A 20629-nucleotide genomic window follows, 5' to 3' on the forward strand; every position below is an offset into this window, starting at 1 on the left:
AAGTCAGTTATGGCAGCCAACTTTGTTTTCTTCTTAAGTCCTGATTTCATCTTTGATGATTGGTTAAAAAAGATAAGAGTACTATGCTTTTATAAATGAATTTAGCCTTTTATTTTCTTAGATCTAGCTTTTGGTTTAAGGTATCATAAGTTTTATTAAATAATTGTGCATGAATTTTCCAATCTTCATCCTATTTTTTTTATTCCTAATTAAGAATGCTTTTATATCTGATTTAGTACTTAGCTTTTAGATCTCTTTATCTGTTTTTCTTTTTCATTTCTAAAATACTCCCTCCTGATAAAAAAAAGTGTTCACTTAGCCTTTTTTTTTGGGTAAAAAAGAGTGTCCATTTATCAAATCAAGAAAGAATTAACTTTTTTTTTTTTCCATATTCTGCCATTATAATTCATACTTTTTTCCCATTTTTGCACCTCATTTCTTCGTCCCTCCATATTTGATATTTACCTTACCTACTCATTTTTAAAATAGTTTTTCAGCTCACAAATATTGAATAAGGTCTTGTGCCTTTTATTCTCCCACTCATCTATCCACTCCTCTTCTCAGAGTATAAATATAGAGAGCAATACACACAAAAAATGGAGAAATAGAGAGTGAACCCAAAGGGAGTAAACTTTTTGCCTAGCATCAATCAGAATTCTTCCTGGCCCCTAGCAAATCTTTCAAGATATTTAAGTTCAATTTTTTTCCATTGCAGGTTCTATCTTTTTTTTCTTCTTTTCAGAATGCATATTATAGTTAATGTAACATTCGGTTCTCCAATATTTCAGCTCGATAAAATTTATGGGTTGCTTGTAATATATTTATTCATTATGTAATCATTTTTAATTAGTTGAGTCCGAATTTTGAACTATGCGTTGGGACTAATGACCCTCTCCCTATTTTGTTACTTTTTATTGTTGATGCTACTTTGACTTTAGGCTGATTCTAAATTTCAGGCACTGGTTTTGAGATGTTCGTTGTTAAATACAGGAAGAAAGATAAATTTTTGGTGTCTAATATATTGCTTCTTTTCGCCTTAACTTTAAGTCCTATTAATTTTGTCAATGTTTAATTATCTTTAAAGTATACCTTTAATTATCTTTAAAGGATTCTATGTTTTGTTAGGATTATTATATAAAAAAGAGAGGTTTGTCTAGTATGAGTTTTTGTATAGCTTCGTTCTAGCCTAACAAAAAAGGTGACAAGTCTTGTTTTTTGCATTATATTATTTCATGGATTACCGTAGAGATGATGACACAGTTTTTTTAATTCCAAATTTGTCTGCACTTCCTCTATGAAGTATATTCTATCAGTGCAGGCTGTCTATAATGTCCAGCAAAAAGACAAACCTGTTTAGTCTCTCCTTGTATATAATCAATATTTGCTTCTTCAGTATAGAAGGCCTTTTGTTGACATTTCTCCTCCTAAGTCAAGTTTTTTCTTTTTCCATATATCACCAGTTATGGCTTCTGCTTCATTCCTTTCAACAATCGGCAAAAGGTATGTATCACAGCCTTCTCTATAACGTCATATGCAATCAAAGTGAATATTTGATTTTCTTTAATTCATAGTATAAGACATTCTTCAGAAAACCATCCTTAATTCTTTCATATTCTTATTGTGTTTGTAATAGACCAAACTGGATATGATAATTTCCTGCACTAAAGGTAATTCTTGAAACTGGGGATGTCAAATAGGCGGTTTGAGCTGAAATTGACCCAATAAAAATGAGCTGAGATAATAAATGGGTTGGGTTAACATTGGCCCAAAAGTTATTTGGGCTGAATTGGGTTGTGCTGAAATGGACTAAAAATAGGTTGGGTCATGACCCACCCAACTTGACCCATTTTTTTGAAGGGTCTATTTTCTAAAAAAATATTTTTTTGGAAAATATTTTCTAGAAATACATTTTTCGCAAAAAATATTTTCCTGAAAATTATTTTTACTGATTTTTTTTGTGGAAAATATTTTTTAAGAAAACAATTTTCGTTTAAATATTTTTCGAGAAAAACATTTTTCATGAAAAATATTTCCCTTTATATTGAACACACCACAAACTTATAAGATATACATGATACAAAAAAGTGTATGTATTAAAGAAATAAACTAAATATCCAGCAAAAAACTCAAATTTAAGTAAATCTTAAAAATGAATTAGAATTGGGCTAGTATTGAGCTAAGTTGGAGATCACTTTTAAATGACTATGTTGGGTTGGGCTGAAATCAGCCCAACATAAAATTATCTTGAGCCCAACCCATAAAAATTTAAGCGAATTGGTCGGGTCATCATCTTGAGCCAAATTTGACACCCCTACTTGAAACTGTTGTAATCGTGTTTGTTGCATTCCATGTTTCATTGCTTTGTTTATCTTTCAAAAAGCTTAACTGAGTTCAATATCTCTTGCTGCCCGCCGCATATTCTGCTGAAAAATGTTGAGCAGTTTTGAGTAAAGGGGCATAAGATCTTGCTCTTTCCATCCAAATTGGACTTGACACTATTACTCTTTAGTAAATGCAATAGTTTTTTCTTTGACTATGATATATTTTTAAAATAGTTTATACGATAGAAAGTTTGATGCGTTGACTTCAAAATCCGAACTTGTCCTTCTTTAGGAAACAAAGATAATTTGTTTGGACATTAGATTTTCTTGCGCTAAAAGTATGAGATGCAATGAAATGCGACAGTTATAACTTTATTATTTTGTATATGAAGGCTAGAGGGGAAAGTAGCTACGGTAACTGGAGGAGCTAGTGGCATCGGTGAAGCAACTGCTAAGCTCTTCTCTGAACATGGAGCCAAAGTGGCCATTCTCGACGTTCAAGATGAACTCGGCAACTCAGTTAGCAACGCCCTTGGAGGCTCATCCAACTGCATCTACATCCACTGTGATGTCACAAACGAAGACGACATCCAAAACGCCGTCGACAAAACCATCGCCACGTTTGGAAAACTCGACATCATGCTCTGCAATGCTGGCATATCGGACGAGATGAAGCCGAGAATCCTCGACAACATGAAAGCGGATTTCGAACGGGTCCTCAGCATTAACGTGACAGGAGTTTTCTTGTGCATGAAGCACGCCGCTCGTGTCATGGTCCCGACACGTAGCGGTTGCATCATCTCCACCGCCAGCATAAGCTCCGTGGTCGGAGCTGCAGCATCGCATGCATACTGCAGCTCCAAACACGCCGTGTTGGGGCTTACCAAGAACCTGGCAGTGGAGCTGGGGCAATTCGGTATCCGCGTGAATTGCTTGTCGCCCTACGCGATGGTTACACCGTTGGCGATGAAGGCCGTTGGGCTTGAAAATGAACAGCTTGAGCAGGCTTTGGGTACGGTTGGGAACCTTAAAGGTGTGACTTTGAGGGTGGATGATATTGCAAAAGCAGCACTATTCTTGGCAAGTGATGATGCTAAGTATATCAGTGGGCACAATCTATTCATTGACGGGGGATTCTCTGTGTATAATCCGGGTCTAGGCATGTTCAAGTATCCAGAATTCTGATATATAGAATTCGGAAGTTTTTTCTTGAATAATGTGGCGGCATATATAGCAGCCTAATTTTGATTATTATGGTAATAAAAGAATTGATGATATCCAATTATCCATCATTACCTTTACAGAACGCAGCTGATACAATGTCGTTCATTATACTCCCCCGTGCCATATTATTTGTTCATTTTTTCATTTACACGCCCTTTAAGAACTCACGAATAAAAGTGTATTTAGACAAGCTAATTACCGTTATCTCTCTTCAATTAATTGCACTCTAATCAGTATTAGTTACTTTAAAAAAACAATTAATGTTAAGGCAAAGCAGGAAAAATTTAATTAATTATATCTTGATTTTGTAAATGGACAAGTATTTTGGGAGGAATATTTATTGTAATGTGGACAACTAATATGGGATGGAGGAAGTATTGGATTTTTCATACGCGATTCTTCTATTGCGTTTAGAGGTAAATTGTTATTAAATACGAAAATGTGCTTTTCTTTCTATGAAAAACTAAAAAGGAAGAGTATTGTGTAAACTTGGACAAAGTGATTATTATTTTTGCACGAGATTTACTTGGACGATTCCAACATAATCCTTCCTAAATCCAGCCGCAAGAGGTTGGGCTCACCGGTTTTGACGATCCCTTTCGAGATCTACAACACCTTCTATAAAAGGCTTCATAGGGAAATGAGATATCTAGATGTTAGTATGATAATTGTTGTTGTAAGCAAATTTGACTAGCGCAATTAATTGCTCCAATTGCCCAGGCACGTAACCTCAACATATAATGATCGACGTCAAGAAGAGACAATTAAAACACTAAAGTGTAATGTCTTTCAAAATTCAAAATGCACATACACAGTAATAAACTTCAAATCCACATCAGTAAATAATTTACAATAACCATAAACATTAAACCCAGCTAAAATTAGAAGGAAATTATATGTATCATCTTGAGGCTAAAGTTTATCCGCTTATTATATTCTTGTGCCTCAAATCGACTTAAAAACTATACAAAGTTAATATCCAAATATTAATAGAAGCATACCTGGAACTTAGACAGGTTGTACTAATTAAGTTATTCTCTTTTTATTTTCTGTAAGAATTAATGGAGCGAATATTAATAGAAGCATACCTGGAACTTAGACAGGTTGTACTAATTAAGTTATTCTCTTTTTATTTTCTGTAAGAATTAATGGAGCGAGAAATATCCTTAAGATTGTTGGAAATCTTACGGAAAATACTTGATCACGAACTTTGCAGGAAATTCTTGAAAGCTTGAGGCATGTCAATTAAGACACTGTCGTTAATGATATTTCACCCGTTATAGGTGTATCTCCCAGGATTCAACAAGCTCTTCTAATACAAAACTAGGAGCCAGAATCCAACAAAGATTTCACAAAGAAGAAACCTCAGCATAACATAATATAGAAGAAAAAATATTTCTTTATATATTACACCATAAGAAAAAGATTACTAGTATAGATATAGTACAAGAACTCAAAAAAGGTTACGACCAAATAATGCCCCAAACGGATTAAGAAAATTAATAGCCATAAAGAGTCATCAAGTGACCAAAACATAATAATACCGTTTGACAACGTCTAATTCATGTAACATAAATTATGCCATTAAGGCTAATAATATAGACCAAAATAAAATTAAGTCTTTTGTATTAAAGTCCGTAGGAACGTTACAAATAGTCTTTTTATTTTTGAGATATTAAATAGAAAATATTATTTTTCTAACAAAAACAACACTAGACTGGTTGAAGAGTACAAAACTCCACCATAAGAACACCTTTCTTCAACTAAATAAAACTCTCTCCTTTAACTCACTATTTCATGGCCTCTATATTTTTCTCTACGCCCCCATAAAATAAGAATGACTTCTAATTTATATGTGAATGAAATTCATCCTTGGAGTGAATTGGATGAGTAGTGGAAGAAGGGTAATCAATTGAGAGAATATGGAATAGTAAAGAGTTAAAGTTATGAGAGTTACAAGAGAAATAATTGCTACATTCTACCATAACTAACACGGAGTATGATTATGATTTAATGAGATAGTCGCTGAATGAGTTTCAAGGGAAACCAAGGGGACACTTTTTCTGCGACCAAACAAAATGTGGTAATTGAGGCACTTTAATATAAGATATCTTTAATACTCCATTTAAAATGCTTATTAGAACAGACAGATATTACACATTACTCCCCCAATCCTAATTGACGTGGCATATTTTTTTTAGTTTGTTTTAAAAAAAATATAACCATTTTATATATGAAATTAACTTAATCGTAAAATTTAATTTAATTTACTCTTAATGAGATAGTTAATAACCACATAAATGTCTAAGATTATTTAGATCACAAATTTTAAAGTTTTTCTTCTTAAACTCTATTTCCGGTCAAAGTGTCAAATGGTGTTTCATAAATTAAGATGGAAGAAGTTAGATTTTATGTATCGTACCTTATGTGAAAGATACATAAAATCTGGTCATTTAAAAGATAATACAACTATTTAACAAACTGACTGTTAAATTTATCAAAAAATATGAAAAAGAAAAGGATTTAGCAGAAATCACCTTTGCAGGTGCAACTTTTGATATTTACTGTATCTATGATGTTGGTGCAATTATTTGAGATGCAATTTCTCCTAATTTTAGTCCATTCTTTTTATGTTTGATGTTATTTTTTGTGTTGCAATTTTTTAAATTGAAGGAACTTTCTTGGTGTCTCTTAGTTATATAAATGTTTCATTATAATTTTTTTTATTAAATTTGATAGACATATTTGTTAAATATTCGGTAAAATCGAAAGTGTTCAAATTTGACAAACTTAAAAGGATTAAAATGCTCACAAGTATATACTTAAGAGACTACTATTTAAACTTCTCCACAAACATAATGGACCATATAATCATCTTCTCGAGTAAAGTTTCTAAATTTATTACTAAGAGAAAAGGGTCAAAAATGCCCCTCTACTTTGGAACAAGGGCTAAAAATATTTTTCATTACAAATTTGGGTCAAAAATATCCTTACCGTCATTAAAGTTTTCAAATATATCCCTGTGTTAACGGAAATTTCCAACATAACCCGATTTCATTTTTAAACCCGTTCAATTTAAACTCGACCCAACTACATAAAAAACACACATGCGACCAAATTGTTCCCGAGTCCTATATCTGGAGCCACTAGGCACAGGAGCGGGTAACCCATATGCTTTTTTTTATTTATTTGGGTCGGGTTTAAATGGAGTGGATTTAAAAATGAAATCGGGTTATGTTGGGTATTTCCGTTAAGACAAGGTTATATTTGAAACTTTAATGATAGAAGGGGTATTTTTGACCTAAATTTGTAATGTAGGATATTTTTAGCCCATTTTCCAAAGTGGAGGGACATTTTGCACGATTGCCCTTCGCTGGGGGTGGTCTTTAATTTTTGTCCTTCGCTAAAAATCCCTTGATTTTGGGTTCAAACCCCGCTCAATCAAAAATTTTAAAAAAATTCGCAACGTATAGTTTGGATTTGCAAGACAGAGTTTTGAAGGCAAAATTCTGCTTTAAGGCTTGTAAATTCAAACATCTGAATGCGAAAATTCCTTTTTTTTTACTGAGCTGAGGTTTGAACCCAGAACATCGGGTATTTGGCGAAGAACAAAAATTAAACACCACCCAAATGAAGGCAATCCGCGCAAAAAAAAAGGGGCATTTTTGACCCTTTTTCCTATTACTAAAGCCAATCTGAGCAGAATTCTCCAATAACACAGAAAAAAATGATGGTTTGGTCTTACCCACCAACACTAAAACAACTCAAAATCTTATGACTACCGGTGCCTACTTATCCTATGATCATGTCAACTGGGAGTTCGTGGATTTCATTATGTTAAAGATGGGATTTGGTGCAAGATGGAGGAAATGGATCAGGTTTTGTATCTTTATAGCTAGATAATCTATTTTGGTGATTGGAAATCCATGTGGCTTTTTTGGAAGCTCGAGAGGAGTGAGACAGGGGGACCCTCTATCCCTTATGTTGTTCATTTTGGTGATGGAAGCTTTGAGTAGAATGATGGATAGAGTTGTGGCCGGTGGATATTTGAGGGGTTTTGCTGCTGCGTTTGGTGGCCAAAGTGCGATGAGAGTGTCCCACCTTTTGTTTCCAGATGACACTCTTGTGTTTTGCGATGCTGACTGAGCCCAGTTATCTTATTTGAGACAAGTGTTAACATGGTTCCAGGTGGTGTCAGGGCTAAAACTCAATCTTAGAAAATGCGAGATCATGCCTAATGGCGAGGTGGAGAATGTCGAGGCTTTAGCACAACTTTTGAATTGCAAGGTTGGGGCTCTACCAACTACTTATTTGGGGATACCGTTAAGAGCATCTAACAAAGACAAAGCGGCTTCGAATCCAGTGATAGAGAGGGTAGAAAAAAGACTTGCAGGCTGGCAGAAGAGGTACTTATCCAAAGGGGGAAAGGAAGTGTTAATTAAGAGCACGTTCTCGAGCATTCCTACATACTTCATGTCTTTGCTTCAGGCTCCTGTTGGTGTTACAGAGAAGTTGGAAAAACTGCAGAGAGATTTTTTATGGAATAACTCAAGAGGGGGAAAAGAGGCTTCACTCGGTGGATTGGAAGTCTGTAACCACACCAAAATATTAGGGTGGACTTGAAATTAAAGATCTAAGGGTATTTAATAACGTGCTTTTAGGAAAGTGACTATGGAGATTCGGGGTAGAGGTAAATGCTTTTTGGAGGGGGTGATTGCAGAGAAGTATGGAGTTATGGAAGGGAGGTGGAGGACTAAAAATGCTCCACTTCCCTATGGTTATAGGCTATGAAGGAATATCTTGAAAGGGTGGGAAGAGTTCAACGAGTTCTTTTCGATGAGTGAGGGAGTAGGGTGAGTTTTTGGGGTCATAAATGGCATGGAAATAATATTTTGAGACTTTACTTTCCCTAACATGTATAGGATTTCTTGCCAAAAAAGGAAGTCGGTTTTACAATTATTTCGTTTACAAGTGGGAGAAGTGTTTTGGGATTTGAGATTTAGGAGAAACTTGCAAGATTGGGAAGTTGGAGAATTTCAAAACCTGGTTAGTTTGCTCAACCAACAAAAAATTACTATGGGGTTGTCAGGATGTTTTGAAAAGGGAAACGGGAGCAAACGACGCCTTTTCCGTTAAGTCCTATTATGTGAAACTTTTGGGGAGAGAGGTGATTGTTTTCTCACATACCTCAATATGGATCCCTACAATGCCGATAAAGGTGTGCTTTTTCACATGGTTAGCTATGACGGGGGTGATTTTGACAGCGGAGAACTTGAGGAAGAAGAAGATTACCTGTGTTAGTTGGTGCTTCATGTGCAATAAATTAGGGGAAGACGTAGATCACCTACTCTTACATTGCCGGGTAGCATTTCCTTATGGGGGGAGTTGATGAGATGGTTTGTTTCGAGTGGGTAATACCGAGAACTGTGAAAGAAACTATGTTTAACTGGGCTCGTAGAAGACGGAGGAGAAGATGCAGGGCATGTGAAGCCGCCTCTTTAGCGCTGATGTGGACCATATGGAGTGAGAGGAATAGGAGAGATTTTGATGGAATAGAGAGAGATTTTATACACTTGAAAAAGAGCCTCTTTTCCCTTATTTCTTTCTGGTGCACCTATGGCTATGGGGTTACCTTTTGTATCGATGATTAGGTGACTTTTGTAGAGAATCATGCATTCTTGTAGGATTTTCTACTTTTTTGGTATACTTCTTGTATACGAGCTAGTTAATGCCCTTTTTGTTAATAATATTCTTACTTCATCAAAAAAAAAAGGAGGAATACATCCCAAATTCTAGCAAGTTTCCGCAAATCATTTACCCAGTCTATTAGTAGAGAATCGAAAAAATAAAAAAATAAGAATCAGATAAGTAAATTAAGTTGCAGAGCAGAAGTAATTGGTTGTCACCGTTGGTTGTAGATGAAAGTGAAGTTAGTCATTTGAACTAGTTCATGAAATTGATGGCTCTAGGACGTTTCTTTATTCATTTATACCATCGTCTTTCTTGTGAGACCCGGGGAAGCTAGCTATGAGTTTTCCATCTCCTTACTTTACTGGCATTTCTTGTAAAGCCTTAAGCTTTGAGCATCTTGATGAGTTACTATGGCACCTCTCCCTCCATTAGCAAGTAGCTTACTGCAAGCTCAGTATGATGCTAAGGTGCTATATATTGAGGTCTCCCATGAATGCCATAGCTTACTAGTTTTGTATCTTAATGACTGACAAGACTCAAAGAAATATATGTGTCATAAATATCTTGATAAGTTAAACATTGTCTAAACAACTTTGTTATTTTGCATAATCGTGCATCCAATAGCCATGACCAATTACAATTGTAAAGTAGTACTCCATCCATCCCAATTTATGTGACACTTTCTTTTTTTAGTCAGTTCCAAAAAGAGTGACATCTTTTTTTTTAGTCAGTTCTAAAAAGAGTGACATCTTTCTATGTTTAGTAACAAATTAAGTTTAAAACATACATTTTACCCCTAATGAGATGATTTATAGCCACACAAATATCTATGATTTGTTTTAGACCACAAATTTCAAAAGTCTTTCGTTCATTCTTAAACTCTGTGCCCAGTCACGCACCTTCACGTAAATTGAGACGGAGGGAGTAGCAATGTTCAATCCTGAAGCTAAGATTTTATCAGCTAATTGCTACCAACTGGAGCAAGTTAAAGTGGGTAGGGAGGTGTCCTCCTATGCTTCAGCAGCAGAACATTTTATCTCCACAATATGAGCAATTTCTTAACATTGAGCAATTTCTTTTGCCAGGTAATTTCGTCATTGATGTTAATACCAATGCTATAACTCGTGAATTTTCTTTCAGCAGGTGGTAACTTTGAAAGATCATGAAGAAATAGTCTCTGTATTGTGCTGTGTACAATACTTATGGTGGTACCAAATGCTGTTTTGTTTGCGAGTTATCATCAACAGCGACAAGCCAACAACTAGACGTTACTCACTGCCAGCTTTGAAAGGTAAATTTATGAATTTACTCTGTGCTGAAGTGTACAAGAGCCGATTAAACTTGTGTCAGCTTCAGTTTAGTCCCCTAAACTTCATTTCTGCCGATCGAACCTTTAAAGTTTTAAAAATGAAGCAAAGCCCCTGGATGTAGAGAACTTTTAATTGGGTACCAGCAAGCTACATGTGTTTAAATTACTGTTGAAATAATTTATTTAGACGAGAAATCCATGGCATAGAGACATATAGTTAGTTAGTTACTCAAGTTGATATGGGGATTGAGTCGGCTGGTGGATTAATGGCAATACTGCTGGTTCGTATGGTTTGGTTGTGTTATACTACTATTAGAAGAGCATTAGACGTGGTTTGAAATCCTTCCAATTTATTTTTTCAATGTAAGGCCTGGAGATTGGTCAAATTTCCGGAAGGTGCTTGGTATATAGTAATCGATCTGAAATTTGTTCAGAGATATCCCTGCTTCCCTTTTTTTTTGGGTTGACAAGCTTGCTTCTCCTTTTCATCTTCTTAAAAGGCACTTGAAAAAAGATATGTTTTGAATATGGACCTTTGGTAAATTTGGCTATCTATTTATGTCTATTAGATATTGGTCATTGTCATTGCAAGTCTGACAGGCCTAGTCATCTTCACAACTTATTTGAAAATCTCAATGAAATTGAATCTAAACATGAGATCAAGAATATATCTTCAATATAAAATTCAGTAAAAATCAAAACCTGGTGGGAAGAGGGGGGGGGGGGGGGGGGGGGGGGCGCAACAACCATTGAGTGAAAACTTAGGATATTTTCTTATTTCCTTCCTTCTCTCTCTCGAACATAAATAACTTGATTTCCGAGGATTATCTACTCCATAAGACCATCATGAAACTATATACAGTCTGTTTCTCTTTATCTCTGTATGAAAAAAGCACTTCTCAATTATTGTAAATTCTTTCAGACTGACAAATAATGCCCTTAGCATGCATGCGATTCACCAAATTCAAGTAACGCAGGCTATGAATAAGACACCAATGGTTATCATACATATGACATATACAAATTATATAGCTGCATTTTTCTTTCTTTGCCTCATTTTTTGCCTTCTCATAATTTCTGATTTCATGTTCTCTCTCATGCTCCTTTCATTGCATCTTCAAACCATTACCATTAGTGGTAACCTCCTCATCTTCCATCTCTCTATTTTCTTCTTCTTCTCTATAGTTTAATTTAAAGGGAACTCAAGGAAGATAAAAAAGTTCCCCAAATACTCCCGAACTCCCGTAACACTTCTTTAATCCTCTGCTCAAGATAGGAATAGCAAATCCGATTTCATGAATGAAAATGTTGTTATGATTTTTTTTTTTTTGGATAAAGATGCAAACAACAAGGTAGAAATATTAATCAAAATTGTCTCATATAAATTTTATTAATCATAAGCTTTTATATAGGCACATAAAGTAGTAGACTGCTCCTACAACTAAAGTACTAGACTCTTACTAAGAACTGAATATTCTACTAAAAACTATTAGACTCCTCCTATAACGAAACAACTAATTATTTTAGAAAACAGTAGCAGTAACAGATGCAAAATCCAACACTCCTCCTTGTTTCTGTTGTTGCAATCTAGAAAAATTGTTCCTCCTTTATTTCGATTCTAGCAATTTGTGTTTGTGGATTTATTTTTTGAGTATTTTTGAAATTGCACACATCGGTAACATGAGTCTTTCTTCTTCTTCTTCTTCTTCTTGAACTCAATTTTGTTGAATTTTTTCATCACGTGCTTCAAGAATTTCTCCGTGATAATTTTTCTATTCTGTCGATTGAAAATAATTGTGTAAATTTTATTTTCAAACAAAAGAGAATTATTCTTACACATTGTAAAATTGCTTAACTTCATCTTTACTGACCAAATATGATAGTTTTCAGCAGTGAAGGTTTGTGTGACATTCATAGAGAGGCTATTGCTTGTCATGGTTGAAAAAATAAGGTTAAAAAGTAGTATTGATTGAAAATTGGTATGGGTTAAAAGTGGTTGAAAGTATTCTTTTTTCACAGACCCATTAATATTAATGAAATACCACTGTTATGATTTTTTGTTTTTGTTTTTGGAGAAAGTTGCAAACAACAAGTAGAAATATTAATGAAAACTGTCTCATATAAATTTTATTAATCATAAGCCTTTATATAGGCACATAAATAAAGTAGTAGACTCCTCCTACAACTAAAGTACTACACTCTTACTAAGAACTGAATATTCTACTGAAAACTATTAGACTCCTCCTATAACGAAACAACTAATTATTTTAGAAAACAGTAACAAATGCAAAATCCAACAAATGTTCCACCAACTATACGCTTGCAGATATTATATTTCCTGCTTGGGCCACCATCTTCAAATCAAACAGAGACTGCACTGTACATATTGGAAACTAACAGAAAAGACAAGCATTGACTTATTGATTCAGAATTATCCAACCATTACTTTAACTGTTAGAGTGTTAGGAACTTTGGATAGAAAATCGAACAGACGGCTTCTAGATGATCAGTTTCTGAGGAAAATAGTCGTTGGATTGCTAGAGTCGCCACATAAACAAGAAAGATTAGGTTCCTTTTTTATGCAGGGTGGTTGCATGTCCCTTGCGTTGTTGTGAACCTTCTAGAGTTAGCCATAATAGGAGCAAGTATTGAACCAATAATACCAATTAACGTACATGGTGAAACATGTAAGCCAAATATTTCTTGAAACCCATCTAGTGTGCCTCACTCTATCTTGTAAGAGGCACCACATTAGCCTTCTTCAGGTTGGAGGACAAGCTTAGCTATACCTTCGATTCACAACGTAGAATTAGCCAAATCAGTTCAGCTGAATTTAGAGCTAGAGAGTTAATTCATCTCGAAGTAGTAGTGATTCTTCTTGCATTTAACGAGACACTTCTGTTTATAAGCAAGCTGCTCCAAGCAACATAATAGTTTGAGCATAATGGCCATATGCGCGTCTATTTTGCCATTGATATTACTTTTCGGCTCCCAAGTCCAATCTACTAGTCCTTTGAAGGAATTATGCTTTGTTTCAAATATCCAGTCAATTAAGAAGTATGTTGGGATCTCTAATTCAATTGATCTCCAATCGTCTCCTTCAAACAATTTGGATAGAATTGATGATGATTTGGACAAGATAGAAGATGATGGTTTGAGGTTCAGTTCGATGGGTTCTATGTCTAAGTCTGATTGTGGAACAATTATATCTCATCTATCATCGCCGTCCATTCACCATCTTGATGGTGGTTTTACATCCGTTGGATCTCTATACTTATTAGCATCTCATTTTTTATTAGGTGTCAAGTAATACGTGTACATACATAGTATAGGTATATTCCTTATTTATTTTGTCTTGTAGAGTGTAGTTATATTTTTGTCCTTGTATTTACTAGGATTATTACAAGTGTACGTATAGGATAGAATTCAATACATATAAGATAGAATTTAGTATTCCCATTTTAGTGTATATATACACTGGTACAGATTCACAAAACTACAACACAAAAGAAAATTTTCTCATTTCTTGTCTTTTGATTTCACCATTGCACCATGTTATCAGAGCAATAGGATTTAGATTCATTTTCTTCTTCTTTTAAGAAAATCTCTTTTCTTCTCACATCACTAAGCTATCATCATGGTAAACGTCACTGATTATGTTCAAATTTCAGATGAACTTCTCTTCCACAAGTCACAGAACCCGTTGCAGCTTCTACTGAAAATGCTGTGATAGATGCTAGTCACCCCTTTTACCTTCATCCATCTGATTCACCTGGTATGACCCTTTTCCACACTGAGTTTGATGGAAAGTGATATGGTGGTTGACGTAGGGGAATCCTTTTTGCCTTGTCTGCTAGGAACAAGATAGGATTCATTGATGGAACCATCGCCAGGTCAACAAACAGCCCTGATACACTCAGGTCCTGGACAAGGTGCAATGACACGGTGATTTCTTGGATCTTGAACTCTCTTTCAAAGGAGATATCTGAGAGTGTTCTTTACTTAAAGACTGCAAGGGGAAATATGGGAAGAGCTTGAGGAGATATTTGGTCAAAGCAATGGACCTCAGCTCTTCCAACTGCAAAAAAAAATCACTGAGTTAACACAAGCAAATATGGACATTGCTGGGTACTACACTAAGTTAAAGAGACTATGGGATGAATTAGACAGTCTTAGTGTTTCTCAAAATTGTAACTGTGACTGTTCTTGTGGAGGTAAGGAAAAGACACACAAATCTGAGCAAGATGTAAGATTGATTCAGTTCCTTATGGGACTGAATGATGCTTATGCTGGGCCAAGAAGCAATTTACTAATGCTGGTTCCTTAACTCTCAGTCAACTATGCTTATTCTCTTCTGATCATATATGGGAAGCAAAGGGAAGTGCAATTCACTAATCATCCAGTTGCAGGAGCATTTTATGCTAGCAAGCATTCCTTATGGGGTTCATAAGGGAAACACAGAGAAAAAAATAGTTACTGAAACAAAGAAGTATGCTAGTTCAATCTCTTTTTTTTAAAGCTATTGTAGGAAACCCAACCACACTGTTGAGAATTGCTACAGGTTGATAGGGTTCCCTGCTGATTTCAAATTTACTAAGTCCAAAAATATTGGACAAGCAGCAAGAAGTAATGCTGCATGTGCTGCTGTACAAAGTGAAGTATAGACAAGTGAGAAACCCATGACTCAGGATCAATTTCACAGCTTGTATCAGCTTCTTCAGCATGTGAAACTTGGAACAGATGGTGAACAAACTAATGTGGACAATACTTCTACCAATTATGCTAGTATTCCTAGAATTTCCTCTTCTAAATCTTAAATTAGTGTGTCCTTAAACTCTGTTACTTGGATCTTAGACTCTGGTGCTTCAGAGCACATGACATCTAATTAAATCTTCTTTTTAATATTAAGTTCCTTCCTAAACCCATTTATGTCAATCAACCTAATTCAACTAGAGCTCTAGTTTATCATTCAGGTTCTGTTACTTTCTTTTCTGGATTCACTCTTACTCATGTGTTGTTTGTCCCTTGTTTGTATTAGAACTTACTATCAGTTCACAAATTATATCTCCAATTCAAAGTTATTCTAATTTTCTCTGTTTTGGGTGCAATTTTGCAGGCCCCTTCAATGAAGAGGCCACTGGTTCTTGGTAAGGTTAGTAAGGGTCTATATCTCCTGGAGTCAAAGAATTCAAGCCACCTCAAGCCTAGAGCCAATCAAGCTAGTTTAGGAAATGTTCTCAGTAGTTTTATTTGTAATCAAAGAGCTCATGCACCAGTTTTAAATTCCAGTGTTCCTGTTTGTAATCAAAGTGCAGTTGCACAAGTTTCTAGTCCTGGTTCTGTTTCCGTTGATGTAAGCATTTGGCACAATAGGTTGGGACATATGCCCTTTTCTAATATGAGAAATATTGCTACTATTCCTGTTTCTACAAATATATCTCCTTGTGATGTTTGTGCTAAAGCAAGACAATCAAAATTACCATTTCCTTCTAGCAACATAACATCTAAGAACATTTTTGACCTAATTCATGTTGACACTTGGGGACCATAAAAAGTACCTATGATGGATTCAAATATTTTTTAACTATTGTAGATGATTATTCTACGGGAACTTGGACCTTTCTTCTTTGGACAAAATCAAATGCTTTTACTGTCTTAAAACAATTTTTGGCTATGGGTCAAACTCAATTCACACAAAAGTAAAGGTTATTAGAACTGACAATGCTTTAGAACTGGGAGGTAGTGTAGAATCCTCTAATTTCCTTACTTCTCAAGGGATAATTTACCAAACATCTCGTGCTTATTCTCCACAATAAAATGGCGTTGTGGAGAGGAAGCACAAACATATCTTTGAGACATATAGAGCTCTTTTATTCCAATCTAATTTGCCTATCAAGTTTTGGGGAGAGTGTTTACTTACTGCAACCTTTTTAATCAACAGATTTCCATCCCAGTTACTCAAGTTAAAAACTCCTTATGATTTGATTTTTGGAAAGTCCCCTGATTACTCTATTTTGAAAACCTTTGGATGCTTATGCTATGCATCAACTCTTCTAGTTCACAGAACAAAATTGGATCCCAAGTCTATCAAATGTGTATTTTTAGGTTATCCCTATGCTAAGAAATGTTATAAACTTCTTGATCTTGATTTGCATCCAAACAAGGTCTATATTTCTAGGGATGTCATATTTCATGAGTCTATTTTTGCATTTTCTCACATAAACCAACTTCATTCTTCTTTACCTATTTTTCCTCTATCTTATACCCCAGCACATGAAACAAACCCTTCACACATCACTATTCCCAATCCTTCAACTTCACCCTTCAAATCTACATCAACTACTATATCTGATCTTGCATCTCCACTACACAATTCACCACCTATTTCACCTAATCCATCTAACCGTGTATCCCCACTACACAATCCACCACCTAATTCACCTAATGTACATATGGAGGAACCAGATCAACCAGTACATGAACCTATTCCTATACCTCCTGTCTAGACTCAACCCACCAGACAATCAAGCAGAATGCACAATCCTCCTAAGTACTTAGATGATTATCTATGCAAATCAGTCATCCTCACTGATCTCTCTCAAAGTTTCTTCACTTCAACTATTTATCCTACTGTTTTACCTTTCACTGCCTTATCTTCTTCAAAAATCAGTAATTATTAAACAATATCTCCTACATTTCTGAACCAATCAGTTATTATCAAGCCAGTTTGCATCCAGATTGGGAAGAAACAATGGACAAAGAGTTTCAAGCCCTTGAAACCAACAACACATGGGATGTAGTGGAATTACCCAAAGGCAAGAAAACTTTGCCTTGCAAGTGGGTATATAAAATAAAGTATAAGCAAGACGGCACAATTGAGAGATTTAAGTCAAGGTTGGTTGTTAGGGGAGCTATTCAAAGGCAGGGGATTGATTTCATAGAAACTTATTCACCAGTTGTTAAAATGACAACAATAAGGTGTTTGTTCTTAGTTGCAATCAGGAAAAATTGGGAAATCTCTCAATTAAATGTAAATAATGCCTTCGTGCATGGTGATTTGCAGGAACGAGGTTTACATGAAATTTCTAATTAGAATGCCTACTCCTAGTCCATCTCACGTTTGCAAATTGAAAATATCTTTATATGGTTTACGTCAAGCTTCTAGACAATAGTACTCAATATTGACAGGTGCACTCAATTTCAAAGGGTTCTCACATTCATTGAATGATTACTCCCTATTTTTCAAAAAATCAGGTCATAGAATCACTATTCTTGCAGTTTACGTTGATGATATCTTAATTACTGGGGATGATCCTATAGAAATTGCTTCACTTAAAGGATTTCTAGATTTTGAGTTCAAGATTAAGGATCTGGGGTGTGCTAATTACTTCCTAGGCATGGAAATCATCAAAGAACCACAAGGCATAATATTGTCTCAAAGAAAGTTTACATTAGACTTACTTCAAGAATTTGATTGTGCTAAATTTGAAGCATGTTTCATGCCCTCTAGACCCTTCTACTAAGATTTGCATAGACCTTGGTGAACCCATCCCCAATCCAACTCTTTTGGGCAAACTCAACTTCTTAACCCATACACGACCAGATTTATCCTACTTCTTAACCCACACACGACCAGATTTATCCTTCGCAGTTTAGCATTTAAGCCAATTTATGCAAACACCCCGTAAACCTCACCTTGAAGCTGCTTTCCGATGTCTCAAATATATTTTTTTGGACCCGGGTTTTGGGGATCTTTCTCTCTTCATCTTCATCTTTCGATCTAATTGCTTTTTGTGATTCCGATTGGGGTCATTGCCCAGACACACGTCGATCCATTAGCGTTTTTTTCATCACTTTAAGTGGTTCTCTGGTATTGTGGAAATCCAAAAAGCAAACCTTGGTGTCATTATCATCAGCTGAGGCTGAATATCATTCCATGCGGCGAGTTGTAGCTGAAATCACTTGGATAGTTCGTCTTTTGGATGATTTTTCAGTTCTGTCACCATTGTCGGTCCCTCTTCTCTCCAACAGCCAAGCCGCGATTCATAAAGCTAAGAATTCGGTCTTCCACGAACGAACAAAGCATGTGTACTTAGATTGCCACTTTGTTCGTCAGCAATACCTCGACGTATTTACAAAGCCCCTTTCTGGGCCTGTACATCAATCCCTTTTACCCAAGTTAGGAATCATCTCACCTCCCTTCGACTTGAGGGGGGTGTTGGGATCTCTAATTCAATTGATCTTCATTCGTCTCCTTCAAACAATTTGAATGGAATTGATGATGATTTGGACAAGGTAGAAGATGAAGGTTTGAGGTTCAGTTCGATGGGTTCTATGACTAAGTCTGGTTGTGGAACAATTATATCCCCATCTCTTATCACCGTCCATTCACCATCTTGATGATGGTTTGACAACCATTAGATCTCTATACTAATTAACAACTCATTTTTTATTAGGTGTCAAGTTTTACACTTGACACCTTCTAGAATAGTTATACGTGTACCTACATAGTATAGGTATATTCCTTATTTATTTTGTCTTGTATAGGGTAGTTATTATTTTGTCCTTGTATTTATTAGGATTATTACAAGTGTATGTATAGAATAGAATTCAGTGCATATAGGATAGAATTTAGTATTCTCATTTTTGTGTATATATACACTGATACATATTCACAGAAATACAACACAAAAGAAAATTTTCTCATTTCTTGTCTTTTGATTTCACCATTGCAACAAAGTATTCATTTACTACAACACAAATAATTTAAGAAAGTTTAGATTGAAGCAAACAAATGGCCCATTAATTGTCCTTTTCCTTTTGTTTCCTTTGACCACTTTCACAGTTTCATGAGCTTCATAGTAGTCCACGTTGTACTGCCACATGTTTTTTTGATATATACATATTTTTTGTCTTTTAGTATCAGAATTAAAAATTATGTGTAGAGCATTTCTGGTGGATGAATGTGCCGCTATCGTTAGTTTTCCTGCCAAAAAAAGGAGTAATTCTACTCACTGCCGGTGTATCCTTTGTCACTTTAAGGTATGGACCTCATTCTTACGGAGCAGGAAAGCACAAAATTGTTGGAGGCTCAGATGTTCCATATAATATGTGTAAGGGAATTGAGTTATAACGACATCTCACATCCACTGTATAACAGCATTTCAAAAAGGCTTAGTTGCTGAAATACTTCACTTGTTTAGGTTCTTCATATTAAACGTGTGGGAGAGTATTCAGGTATATAAAATCTTACATCGGCCTATATTTAAACTATATAGAAGCATGGGTTTGCACCTATGCTTCGTCGTCCGTCCATCATTTAAAAAAAAAAAGTGTGAGCCCCATACTAAATACAAACTAATATTTAATTTTTTTTTAAAAGTGTGGGCCCCATACTAAATACAAATCAATATTTAAAATTAAAAAAAAGTTTGAGCCCCATATTAAACACCAACCAATATTATTTTTAAAAAAAGTGGAACCTACCATCTCCAAAGTCACGGAAAATAAAAGCATGGGTTTGCACCCATGCTTCATCGTCCGTCCATCATTAAAAAAAAAGTGTGGGCCCCATACTAAACACAACAAATATTTAGAAAAAAAAAGTTTGGGCCCCATACTAAACACTAATCAATATTTAAAAAAAAAATGAAAACCACCATCTCCAAAGTCACGGAAAAAAAAAGTAGATCACATATTAACAAATCAAGCAATATAAAAAAAAAAAGTGATCCCATATTTAAAAAAAAGGTGCATCCCATATTAAAAAATCAAATAATATTCATGTAATTTTCAAAGTATCTCACTAAATCAATAATGATGGATTCATTGTCACATGCGTATCAACCTATTAGTGGGAGCAAATGAAATTATTGTACAACAAAAAACATGGACCTCATATTATTGCTTTTCTTCAAAAGGTTAAGTAGCCAAGCCATATAATTTTCTTTCTTTTTTTATATTAGCCTGAGATGTAATCTAGATATTGAACTGTTGTATTTGCTATTCCGCCATGTTATTTATTTGTTATGTTTACTAAAATAAATATACTTAAAATACTCATATTTTAAAATAAGATAGAATT

The 20629-nt window shown here is 35.1% G+C and overlaps 2 protein-coding genes across 2 annotated transcripts; both read left to right on the forward strand.

The window, feature by feature from the left end:
* Positions 1-560: 560 nt before the first annotated feature.
* Positions 561-3627, forward strand: LOC132607205 (secoisolariciresinol dehydrogenase-like). The gene is made up of 3 exons (XM_060321076.1): positions 561-715; positions 1461-1500; positions 2714-3627. The coding sequence occupies exons 2-3, from the start codon at positions 1463-1465 to the stop codon at positions 3504-3506; spliced, it is 831 nt and encodes a 276-aa protein (XP_060177059.1). The 5' UTR covers positions 561-715; positions 1461-1462; the 3' UTR covers positions 3507-3627.
* Positions 3628-7565: 3938 nt separating this feature from the next.
* On the forward strand, positions 7566-8168 carry LOC132608309 (uncharacterized). The gene is made up of 2 exons (XM_060322349.1): positions 7566-7637; positions 7734-8168. Exons 1-2 carry the CDS (start codon positions 7566-7568, stop codon positions 8166-8168), a joined length of 507 nt encoding a protein of 168 aa, XP_060178332.1.
* The last annotated feature ends 12461 nt before the right edge of the window (positions 8169-20629 follow it).

The sequence above is a fragment of the Lycium barbarum genome, chromosome 8 (genome assembly GCF_019175385.1).
Source record: "Lycium barbarum isolate Lr01 chromosome 8, ASM1917538v2, whole genome shotgun sequence".
Lineage (NCBI taxonomy): Eukaryota > Viridiplantae > Streptophyta > Magnoliopsida > Solanales > Solanaceae > Lycium > Lycium barbarum.

What these genes read in the sequence shown, in the direction of transcription:
- LOC132607205 (XM_060321076.1), top strand. Translation starts at nt 1,463, where the DNA reads ATGGCTTCTGCTTCATTCCTTTCAACAATCGGCAAAAG. An exon ending in CTTTCAACAATCGGCAAAAG is followed by an intron (nt 1,501 to 2,713) that starts GTATGTATCACA and finishes TTGTATATGAAG; the next exon opens with GCTAGAGGGGAAAGTAGCTA.
- LOC132608309 (XM_060322349.1), top strand. Translation starts at nt 7,566, where the DNA reads ATGGATAGAGTTGTGGCCGGTGGATATTTGAGGGGTTTTGCTGCTGCG. An exon ending in GTGGCCAAAGTGCGATGAGA is followed by an intron (nt 7,638 to 7,733) that starts GTGTCCCACCTT and finishes ACATGGTTCCAG; the next exon opens with GTGGTGTCAGGGCTAAAACT.